At 32.9% G+C, this 13,088-nt stretch overlaps 1 protein-coding gene across 1 annotated transcript; it reads right to left on the bottom strand.

Moving 5' to 3' along the window:
• LOC136269500 (uncharacterized) lies at positions 1–6,667 on the bottom strand. The gene is made up of 5 exons (XM_066077931.1): positions 6,508–6,667; positions 5,708–5,815; positions 5,277–5,418; positions 666–1,540; positions 1–317 (listed from the first exon to the last, which is right to left on the bottom strand). Exons 1-5 carry the CDS (start codon positions 6,586–6,588, stop codon positions 81–83), a joined length of 1,443 nt encoding a protein of 480 aa, XP_065934003.1. The 5' UTR covers positions 6,589–6,667; the 3' UTR covers positions 1–80.
• Positions 6,668–13,088: the final 6,421 nt, after the last annotated feature.

The raw sequence follows: 13,088 nt of genomic DNA on the forward strand, positions 1-13,088 counted from the left end.
TTTAAAAATTCGACAGTAGGAAAATGATTATTATGCACATTTACTTTATTGAAATGTTTCTGGATTTTCAAAATTTAGGTTCACAAATACAATTCAAAAGTATTTTCCCCATTTTTATCAGTCGCCGTACAACTGATGTGCCACATACTGTAAGGTTCCAACTCTTGTGATGATCGTGGGATCCAGACCTCCAACCGTTCAGTTCTTTTTGTCAAAGTCATCCGTTGACCTTTGTCAAAAACAACAACGGTATCGTTGTCAAAATTGGAGCATGATACATCCAGACCTTCAGATCCTTCTAGCACAAGATGTTTGCTCTAAATAAAAAAGAACTCTACAATTAATTTCCGACTGTTGGGGAATGGTAATTGTAAAGGACTGTTTTTGTGTGGTTTTCCATCGATCCTCAAAATGGCAGCTTCTTTTACGTATAATGGCAAATATATTCGTTTGTTATTATAAAAATACGTGGGTATTGTATACATTGTTATCTAAATATGCATTAATGAATCATTAAAAGGAAACCTTGATACTCGATGCTTACAATTACTGAGTAAGAAAAGCCACAAGGTCCCTGGTAACAAATCATTTTCAAACAAAAACAAATTGCTGAATAACGTTAAGTTCAATTAAAATCTAATAGATACTGTAAATAGACAGCATACCTCGTCTGTGACGTTGGCGTCATACATGAGATCCCATCTGACTCTAGGTTTTAATTCAATATTATATAATGGAAACACTTCTCTGCTCTTGCCGTCTGCGACGCACGTGTAGTTCCCCTCAATTTCTTTTGATGCGTGAAGGTATGTTACATAGGATGTTGTCCAAAGTGTGGACCTACTGCTGGTAATGTAAACATCACCTGTTTCTGATATTGTCATCCCATCTCTCTCAACTCTAACGGGAGGATTGTTTCTTCCTAGAACGTCACAAGATATTGTTACCCTTTCACCTTCTAGAGGTTCTTGATTTGGAATACTTTCTAAGAACCCAAATTCGTCGTTTGTTTTTTCTGGACTGATATCCTGTAAATATCTATACGTTATGGATCTCACCACGTCGTTCAAGTTCAAGGTCAATTGGCTGTCCAAAAACAGAAAAGTTTTAAATTTTTCTAAAGCTCGGTTAGAAAATACCACTGTTCCGGTCGCAGTTGAATTTCGCTCGTACGTCACGTTAACGTATGGATTTGGCTCACTTTCCAAAAATTTAAATATGATTTCATTTTCTTCTTCATATTTAGCATAAATCGCCATTCTTTGGTACCAGGAATCTTTCGAATCTAATTCCGGTAAACAGCGGAAATAGGCAGCAACGGAGGTGCTGTTGATGTCATCAATTGCTCCCTGACAAACACTCTGATAATATTTTTTTGCGTTTAGTGCATTTACATGTACATCGATATTATATCTGGTGATAAAGTTGTCGGTGCTTAGTGATATCAGCTCAAGAAACTCCACAGACGTTGAACACCAAATTGTATATAAGGTACTGTTTTCCTTCCCTGTGCTCGTGGTGCCGAAATTATATTCATTTGCTAAAAAAAGTGAACATAAAAGTAAATAAGCCGTTAACAATATTCTGACATAACATCAAGTTAATGCTTAAGTGAATAAGAATACTCCGACCATAAGTATAACGGTAGAATACCCTCAATATAAAAAAAAGACATCCATTTTTATATACTGCTTGTCTATTTAATGCAATAATATAAATTTCTGAATCTCCATCTGGGCTCCAACATTGTCTGAATGCTTTGGAAAAATATTGTACTGATTTGCAGTTACAAGTTAATATGGATTAAACCAATGCAATGATTTTCTCTAGAAAAACAACAGTGAAAGATATGTATGGTCTTTATTTTAAGCATAATATTGTACCTATAACAGATCAATATAAATACTTAGGACTAGCGTTTACATCAAATGGAAAACTTAAGTTTGCTTCTAAACAACTTTCAGAACGAGCTAAAAAGGCACATTATGAACTAAAATCAAGTATACCTGGAAATAATAACCTTTTAGTTCATGTATTACTTAAACTATACCATTAAATGATTGTACCAATTATAACATATGGATCTGAAATATGGATTTCAGACTATAAACTAAATATAAAATCCTCAAGATGTCACCGTTTGAAGAAATTCAAAATCATATATTCAAAGATATTCTAGGTGTACATAGAAAAGCGTGAAATTTTGCAGTCAATGCTGAACTAGGTTCTTATCCACTTTACTATTTTTGTTATGAAAACATGTTTAAATACTATATTACACTAAGAAATATGGAATCAAATACAACATATAATAATGCACTTTTAGTATCAGCTTTTAAGGATGATAGAGAGTTAGCTTCGAAAAAGAGTTATACTTCATGGCAAAACAAGATTTTTAATCTCCAACAAAAACTAACATCTCTAGGTATTTCTCATAAGGATTTGAGGTTTAAGTTAAATAAGTTTTTTGTTCATATGATCTTTGAGCAATTGAACAAAATCTCATCCTCTAACTCAGGAAAACTTCATTTTTACAGTAAAATATTAAATACTAACGAGTACAAGTTGCAAGATTAAAGTTTTCCTAGAAAAAGCATGAAAGATCCCAGCTAACAAGATTAAGAATTAGTGCACATTCACTGTTCATTAAAACAGGTAGATATTGTCAACCAATTATCTCAAATGTAAAACGTGTATGCTATGCTTGTAAATTATTAGACGAAAATGAAAAACATTTTGTACTTTACTGTCCTGTGTAGGACAATCTTCGATTTCATTATTGTGATATTTTCAATGATAAATTTTATTGTGGTATTTATCCCATAAAAGAAATTGTTAATCCATGTGATTATTATACTACAAAACGTCTATGTATCTACCTGGATAAATGTTTTATGTAGAGAAAACAGTTCCAGGGACTATGAAAAATTGTTTAAAACTGTCTTGCATGCTGTAGCCTTTATATCATAATTTTCTTTGGTCTGTCATTTGATTTCATTTTGATTGTATGCCAACATGGTGACGTCAATAAACCATTGAATTAAATGCAAAACACCGCAGCCATTTTTAGCTTGTATTTCTCTGAAACTGGAATCCATTCAAATTTTGAATCGACAAATTAAAGGTTTATCTTATAATTAATTTACTGTCCATCCTCCTTAACATTATGTATGTTAAAATTCTTATTTTAGCAGCCACTCCTGAACCCTAGGGGATATGCATTTTTTAAACTTATTATTAAAAAAAAGAAAGCTAATGGAATAAATTTGATAATACTAGTTTTTCGCACTGGAACACTATTTTCATCCAAAAAATTCTAGAATAAAGATAAAAATAAAGCAACCTAGCCTTCCATTTGGACACGCTTAGTGTCCACATTATAAAAGGGTGTGTTTTACCATGTTTGGCTGAATAAAACTATTTTAGACGCAAAAAAATGAAAAGATAGCCCCACAGAGCTATTTCTATTTAGAAGTCCATTAACGGAAATATGCATTCACGTCACTTTACATATAAATCCAGTATATATATATATATATATATATATATATATATATATATATATATATATATATATATATATATATATATGTATATATATGTGTGTGTGTGTGTGTGTGTGTGTGTATGTGTGTGTGTGTGTGTGTATCCACTAAAGAGCCGATCAGGCGAAAGCGCTCTGGATTAAATTTGAGAGAAATGGATTATTGTATTATCGCCTACTAAAAACATATATATATATATATATATATATATATATATATATATATATATATGTGTGTGTGTGTGTGTGTGTGTGTGTGTGTGTGTGTGTGTGTGTGTGTGTGTGTGTGTCTTAAAAGCAAATTAAAACATGCTAAAAATTTTATCTGTGTCACTAAAATGCAAACATTTCAGTCAGTTTTTCTATTTACAAAATAAATTGTTTATCCACTTTTATCTATGTTTTTAAGTAACAAAATAAAAAATGATTTCTTTATTTTACTCCTGAATTAATCAGATTTATTATGATTAATCAAAATTAAGAGTGTTTACCCCCAATGATTATTGTTTAGATATGATTAATTAACATTTAGAGTGTTTTCCTCAAATGATTATTGTTAAGATATGATTAATTAACATTTAGAGTGTTTACCTCCAATGATTATTGTTAAGATATGATTAATTAACATTTAGAGTGTTTACCTCAAATGATTATTGTTAAGATATGATTAATTAACATTTAGAGTGTTTACCCCCAATGATAATTGTTTATATATGATTAATTAACATCTAGAGTGTTTACCTCCTATGATTATTGTTTATATATGATTAATTAACATAAAGAGTGTTTACCCCAAAAGATAATTGTTTAGATATGATTAACTAACATTTAGAGTGTTTACTTCAAATGATTATTGTTTAGATATGATTAATTAAAATTTAGAGTGTTTACCTCAAAATGATTATTGTTTAAATATGATGAATTAACATTTAGAGTATTTACCTCCTATGATTATTGTTTAGATATGATTAATTAACATTTAGAGTGTTTACCTCAAATGATTATTGTTTAGATACGATTAATTAACATTTAGAGTGTTTACCTCCTATGATTATTGTTTAGATATGATTAATTAACATTTAGAATGTGTACCCCCAGTGATGATTGTTTAGATATGATTAATTAACATTTAGAGTATTTACCCCCAATGATTATTGTTTAGATATGATTAATTAACATTTAAAGTGTTGATTATTGTTTATATATGATTAATTAAGATTTAGAGTGTTTACCTCAAATGATTATTGTTTAGATATGATTAATTAACATTTAGAATGTGTACCTCAAATGATTATTGTTTATATATGATTAATTAACATCTAGAGTGTTTACCTCCTATGATTATTGTTTAGATATGATTAATTAACATTAAAAGTGTTTACCCCAAAAGATGATTGTTTAGATAAGATTAATTAACATCCAGAGTGTTTACCTCCTATGATTATTGTTAAGATATGATTAATTAACATTTAGAATTTTTACCCCTAATGATAATTGTTTAGATATGATTAATTAACATCTAGAGTGTTTACCTCCTATGATTATTGTTTAGATATGATTAATTAACATTTAGAGTGTTTACCCCAAATGATTATTGTTTATATATGATTAATTAACATCTAGAGTGTTTACCTCCTATGATTATTGTTTAGATATGATTAATTATCATATCTAGTGTTTACCCCCAATGGTAATTGTTTGGATATCATTAATTAACATTTAGAGTGTTTACCTCCAATAATTGTTGAGTCCACAATCCACCCCACCTCGGTTTGCCGGGTGTGTGAAAGTTCCACTTCCACCAAAACTTTTTCTTGATCCTTGAATGTCAACTTATTTACGGACAACAAAGTGCTTCCAAACTGACTCCAATTCTACCCAAAATAGAAAAATGCCATTTTTAAAATACTAAACATGGACATATTATGGTCGGGTATGCAATAAATTTGTAGCATTATAAATAGTTCTCACCCAATATATTTCAATTCCGTGTAAAATTACCTTGTTATTCCCCTTTGAATATTATTTGAACACGTTATTAGAATTCATTCTTTATATATTTTCACATTATAACAAAAAGATTTGTCTTTTTGATTTGCTAACACTAGGTTTTATTCTCAAATGAAGCTAGATTCCCAACGCATGTTTACTCTCAATGCTTACCAGAGATTTTTTCGGCGTTTGTGTGGTATTTTCTGTTTTGTTGAACTGATATAAAACCTCCTTTAACAATTTTTTTATTTCTTCTTGTCCATTCTTCAAATCTTGGAACTGAGGAATAAAATCACGGGATCAGTTCTGTGAATTCATGTCTCATCAAAGAAATTGCAGCTAAAGAAAAGCATGGTGTTTTATAAATAAAGGCATGGTCTAAAATGTATAATTTTCCGCGGAATACTTATCATTTGAGCCGAAAATTTTCAAATCTAATAATTTTTGCTGCTTTTGAAACGTAATACGAGAGATGCAAGGGTATTATAAGCCCCAGTGGAAATACACATAACGTAACTCAGTGAAATACAATGATGCTTATGTGGTAGACAAGTAGCCAGTTATTTCATGATAGCTCAATTTGAAAAACCTAACTAGGTTTAAGAGTGATTTATTTCAAAGGACCTTCATTAAAAAAAAAAAAGAATATATTTGTACTTCATGTACACGAAGTAAAATCTGACGACCAATATATTTAAATGATATTGTATTCACGGAAATATTCGCCCAGTTTCCCCCATTGTCAGTGGATGAATTTACTTTTTTTAACATAACTGTTAGAGTATCTGTCTAAGTGTGTCATGGCGACTTCAAAACGGAGCAAAACCGTTAGCAAGTTTACAAGGGCAAACATAAAAAGGGTCCGAAAATATATACAGTTATAATTATTACCAGTTATTTGTGGTAAACAATTTTTTTTAATTTTAACTGGGATATATATGCACAAGTTTGAAAAAAATATCTGATCATACCTCGTTTTGGATAATACTGACAGAGAAGGTCAAGCCAACACAAGAGAGACTCAGTACCAGAAGGAAGTTGCTAACTGCCATGTTCACTCCGGAATGTCAACAAACTGTCGAGGTCTGTGGTTTTATATATAATCATACATCACAAATATCTAGTTAGCATTTCGAAATTTAAACATTTGCTATATGATGATAGATGTAATGAGGGAATGCTAGCCGCAGGGTGCCCTTTCACATACATGGCTCATTTAATGTCATCATTTTCCTCCGTTCTGGGGTATTAATACTTATTTCCTTTAAGAGGTAATTATTTCTCTGTTCAAATTGTTACATAGAAATTATAACATGAACATATTCAGGCAACGGGTTAATTATCATTAACCTTCCATCATTCACCCTCCTCTCAATTAAACTAAATACGCATGGTTAGTATATGTTGGATAAGTATCGGTTACCAATAAAAGGGTACTAGTTTATATATATATATATATATATATATATATATATATATATATATATATATATATATATATATATATATATATATATATATAAAATAAATTAGTATATATATACTGGTTATCGCAAATCCAACATGGATGTATACGCTGCGACCGATGGACTGGTGCGTTGGGTGACGACACTATTGGGTGTAACAGGTTGACAATTTGAATCGTAAGTTGCAGTTTATAAAACATGCATTTTCATTGGCCGTTCGAAATAGTGCCCGTCCACTCTAACCTGCTTACGTGGTGTTGATAATTTATGCACCAACTGCTGGCAGTGTCGTTTCAAAACTCTGTATCAGGACTGCAAAAACTAAATCACTGCAATAATTGACTAATCGTTCTCACAACAATCGCCTCTTGTTATTATGGTGTAAACAAAACACACTTTTTTTTAAACGGGTTCCCCAATTTATTTTTCAGTATTATGTTTCACCGAGAAATTCAATCATTTTTAACGCATCAATGTAATCTGAGGCAGTATTTATTTAACTCAACCGATCAATGACACACTTTTACAAGTGTGCATGTGCTTTCATTTCAAACATACACAAAACTTGAAATGTACGACACAAACGTGTTCAACTTTGGACTAATGGGTTAAACCTCAATTTTATTACATGTACCACAATATTCATCAGACAATGTTCACCACTGATGCTGACGCCTTACTTGCCGCTGATTTTCTTTCAAACACACTAATCGAACTTGGGTTGTAAAATTCACGTGCAGATTGAGTCGCCATTTTTTATATTTTACATGTATATAAACAAACCAAACATTTCCTCATTTTACGAAGCTGCTGACGATGTTTAAGAGCTTTTCAGAACATATAGTGAAGATATATGCTGTAAAACGTCTAATGGTGGATTTCACGGCGTGTCCACCCGAATTTTTCCATTGTGCAGCAAGCTTTTTGTGAGGAAAAACAGTCTGTTCAACCCAATCGATCATTTCACAAATATGATACATTATACACGGTAACGTAAAATACATTTGTTCACTAAACAGTTTCTGACGAATTTCTTCACAATAAACTTATAACGTCATTTGATGGGCGAAGTACAAGTTCAATCTATCTGCGCTTGTCCCTGCCTTAAGAGAACTTTTTCCGTGGTTTTTTTTTTTTTTTGGGGGGGGGGGGGGGACTTAAATTATGTACACATGTACGTAAATGTCGCCCTGTTTGTTCTCAAAATAAATCTGAATATATATTTTTTTAACTTGCGAGTACATCTTCACAAGGTGTTTTTTTCGACATTTTTCCCACGTGTTAGCATCGTGTTCTCAATCAGAATCTTTGTTGCCAATCGCAATTGAAATTCGCACTGATTAGAAAGTGTCATCACTCAAGGCAATGCTTCATCAGCCGTAGCGTGTACACTCAAGTTAGATTTGCGATAAAACAACAAAGAACAAACTGTGTGTCATTCTGGTGACCAGAAGATGCATGCTGCCCACCAGGGCCTCTTTTATTCTGAAATGTCAACGAATTGTCCAGGTTTGTGGTATTGTACATTAGAAAATAATGAACTGATTATCTTGTTAGCATTTCGAATTTTGAACTTTACTTGATAGATGTAATGACAAATATAATCGGGCCGCCGGAATGTTAACTGCAGGGTGCTTTTAAATACGGTGGTCATTTAGTCCAATTACTTCCATCAACAATGAGGAATAATGTAGATTTTTCTCAAAATAAGACGACGATACTTATTACCTGGGGTGCATGCCATTTTCACATTTGGTTTAAATTGTTCGAGACTGCAGTTGTGTTGTATTAATGTCCTTTTGCTGAAAGAGTTGATAATTGCCAACTGAGCATTTTGAATTTTGAAAATAGTCTATGCTTGATGTTATATTAGTGTATGTTATCAGCTGTGTCGGGATGTCAGCTGCAAGTTGGTTTTTTACTTAACGTTTGTTAAAATTAATGTAAACTCGTTCTATCAACGATGGGTAATTGGTAATTTAGTTTGCCATGCTATCTGAGTTCTCTTCAAAGTCATTTATATTTTTAATTGTTTTATGTACCTTTTTTCCCAAAGTCCCTGTCATGCTATTAATTTCCAATGTAAGACCTTAATAGTCCCCTACCGGTTTCACCGGAGGGGACTATAGCTTTCCTCTGCGTCCGTCAGTCCGTCTGTCCGTCCGTCTGTCTGTCCCACTTCAGTTTTCCACGCTTTTTTTCTTTATGCATGTGAGGAATAACATGAAATTTGCTGAACAGCTTCAAAATGTCAAACTACAGATCAAGTTTACATTTTTGTAGCGTCTGGTTGACATATTTTCGAGAAAATTAATTTTTTATATTCCAATTTTTTAATGTTCGAGTTCGGTATCGGGTTTGGGTGTGTATTGAATAAACGAGGAAAGTATGTAGTCAGTAATAATATTGTACATTACTTGGACCATTCCTTTTATTGTTTCTAACAAACAAATAAGTTCTATAAAATAGTTTCAAGCATTGTGTTGTTAATTTAATCGACTTGGTTTTTTGTATAAATACAATTGGGTTCGTTATCGGGTTGGTCTGTTGATTCGGGGTACAGAAGACGATAAGAATGATATATTGTTTTCACAAATTTCTACAAACCGGTAGGGGACGTGTATTGCTTATGCAATACTCTCAGAATGCTTGTTGTTATTGCTTTGTTTCTTTTCCCCTATCATTTTTTTTCTCTGACGTTTTCTCAAAAACGCTTCGACTGCGATTTTAATGGAACTTTCAGATCTTTTTAAACACAAAATTTGTGAGAAATTTATCGATCAATTTTTTTGGTCGTCACTTCCGGTCCCGAGATATTTATAATATTATCTTTTTGCTTGTTCACGATTTTTCTCCAAAAGTGTTGTAGATAGAAATTTCAAATTTTCAGGGATGGCAAAGAGTCTTTAGCCGCAGTGTCTCTCGCATAACCAAACGTCGGCCGTCACTTCCGGTCGTCACCGGAAGGAAATGAAAAACCTTAATTTTCCAGTTTTCTTTACTTTGATTTTTTACGTTCTTATTCGATAGAGACGCTCTCAAAACTTCCGAGTATGAAATTTGTTTTCAAATCGATCCAAGCATTCACGAGATTTTCGGCTCCAAAAACCCGAAGAGAGAGTTCGCGAAGCTCAGTTGTTAGAGTGGTGGACTTGTGCCCAGGCAACCCAGGTTCAGTCCCCGAGTGTCGAATATTTGTTCTTCCTAAATTGTGTAAAGATTTACGATTTTATATATATATATTTTTTATTTCCATCTTTATTTCATCAAAAATCACAATAATAGGGGCTTTTTACAGTATAATTTAAGTATAATTATATGTCTGTTGAAATTTTAATAGAGGGTTAAATGGAATTTGATGAAGTGTAAGGAAATGATAAAAAAGAACAACTATCCCTATAGTCTACTTTATAGTGCACTCAAACGGAAGACCTTTCGTTGCTCGCAACGAGCGTCTAGTTTTTCTTATTATTTCATATATTCCGTCTTTTTCATATAGAATAGGGAATATCTATGAAACACTTTTTAAATTCTGTAAGTATATAGCATGCTAGCACAAACATTCAGTGTTATGCCGAGGACATTTGTAAATCTTTTTTTTTAGATTACTTTTCTAAACATGGTCGTGAGGCAATATATATCATCCAATAATGATTAATATCACGGTGTCGAAACATTGCCAACCACGAACCTGTTGCCTCTTCATACTTTATGAATGTGATTTGCAGACGCATGTAACTATTTCAAAGACTGTGTTGAAAATGCGAACGTATGGCATTATCAGGGTACTTTGTCGGGAGCTATATCGTTTTTTTAACAAGAGACCCATGGGCTTTATCGCTTACCTCAGCGACATAAGCCATAATAAAATCAGATTTATGAAGTCATATTAAAAATATCAGGGCGATATCAAAGTTATATCACAAGATCTTACTAAAATATATCCCTATATCAAACTTTTAACCCCTTGCAGGGCCCATGAATTGTCCAGGGCCCATAGTCTAAACGATTAAGAAACAACTATGTCAAGATTATTGTATACAATACCATACATCATATCATTGAAGTTATTTTTAAATAATTTAAATGTTATCCTCTGTAAAATTGAACCCCTTAATGTGGCCCTACCCTACCCCTGAAGAACATGATTTTGACAAACTTGAATCTACACTATATGAGGTTGCTTTTGCTATAGTAACAGCTTTATTGGCTGATTGGTTTTGGAGATGGAGAATTTTAAAAAGATTTTTCTTTCGATATTCCTATGTAAAAATTTGACGCCCCATTGTGGCCTTGTCCTTCCCCAAGGAATCATGATTTGAACAAATGAATCCATCCTTCCTGAAGAAGTTTCCACGCAAGCACCTTTTTCAGCCAAATGGTTTTAAAGAAGATTTTTAAAAAGATTTTCTCTATAATTTATATTACTATTGAAAATGCCCCCCCCCCCTCAATTGTGGGCGCCAACCTACCCCAGGGCTCATTTAAAGTAAAAAGCAAAAATTTGCTTTTATTGACCCCCCTCTATTGTGGCCTCACCCTACCCCGGGGGTCATGATTTTAACAAACTTGAATCTATGCACCTCCCGAGGATGCTTCCATACATGTCACATCATTCTTAGCCAAATGGTTTTTGAGAAGAACACATTTTCTCAAAATATTTCTATGCAAAATTTTGCCGCCCCCCTTACCCCAAGGGATAATGATTTGAGCAAACTTGAATATACATCAACTAAGTTTGCTTCCACTAATTTTGCAGCTCTTCTGGCCAAATGGTTTTTGAGAAGATTTTTCATTTTTTTCTATTATTTGTATGTAAAAATGTGATCGCTCATTGTGGCCCCACACTACTTACAGGATTCATGATTTGAACAAATTTGAATCTACCATACCACACCACAAGTTTCAGCTTTTATGGACAAATAGTTTTTGAGAATATTTTGGAAAAATTCCAACTATTTTTCAATATAATTGCTAATTATCTCCCTTCAATGAGGGCGTGGCCCTTCATGTCAACAAATTTGAATCTCCTCCACTCAATGCTCTGTGCCAAGTTTGGTTGAAATCGGCCAAGTGATTCATGAGAAGAAGTCGAAAAAGTAAAGAGTTTACGTAAGGACGGACGGACGGACAGACGGACGCCAAACAAAAAGTAATCAGAAAAGCTCACTTGAGCTTCCAGCTCTGGTGAGCTAAACCCTGAAAAGTTTATTAAATTTAAATCAATGAGTTACAAAAAAGACAATAAATCTGGTTGATGATTATTTCTGGAGAAAAGTTTCACTGGAACTAAATGACCATGACTGTGGTAAATATATTTCTTTGTTTCCATATAAAATTCAAAAATTTATTTGTGCATGTGTGGTTCAATCCTGGTGCCTTCGGGTTTAGCATGCTGAGCATAAATTTTCTTAGCTACTTGGAGTTAAATTAATATCGCATTTTAACATGAAGTTAATACTATAGCTGGGAACCATTTTTTTGTAAAGAGTACGGTTCTTGTGATATATATAAACCCTGGACCCGAGCTCTGTTGCCATTGACAACTTCTCTAAGACCAGTTAGTTGCAATAAATGCTGATTTTGTCTCTCTCGTTTTTGTAAGTATTGCTGATTCCGATGTCCTGGTTTCGGAAAGAATATCTTTTAAAGATGAAGTTCTTGGTGTGATGGATAATCAAGATTCCGGGCTGACTGTTGCATGAATGAAACCAATCCGATATCGATTTTACTTGTATTTAAAAACGATAATAAATTTGGCTAATGTAGTCACCTCCTTCTTTATGTGTTAGTTTCACTTATAGATAATTGAACAGGAAATAATTTGTTTGGCTGAGCAGGGTGAAAGAGTAAATAACTGTTGTGTGACAAAGGTTTGCTAGATTGAACTGACCAATTTCCGAGTAGCGTGTGCATCCAACTTGACATTTAGCTAACTGCATCAGTTTCAGCTAAACAAAGCGTGGAAAGGATAATCGTTCTACATCTGATACCAACCGTGTGATGTTGTCCACTTTCTCCGTCCTCTGTGGGAAGATCTTCACGGCAGTCTGATTTGGGTTGATGATTATTCCTGGAGAGAATTT

The sequence above is a fragment of the Magallana gigas genome, chromosome 3 (genome assembly GCF_963853765.1).
Source record: "Magallana gigas chromosome 3, xbMagGiga1.1, whole genome shotgun sequence".
In the NCBI taxonomy this organism is placed as follows: domain Eukaryota; kingdom Metazoa; phylum Mollusca; class Bivalvia; order Ostreida; family Ostreidae; genus Magallana; species Magallana gigas.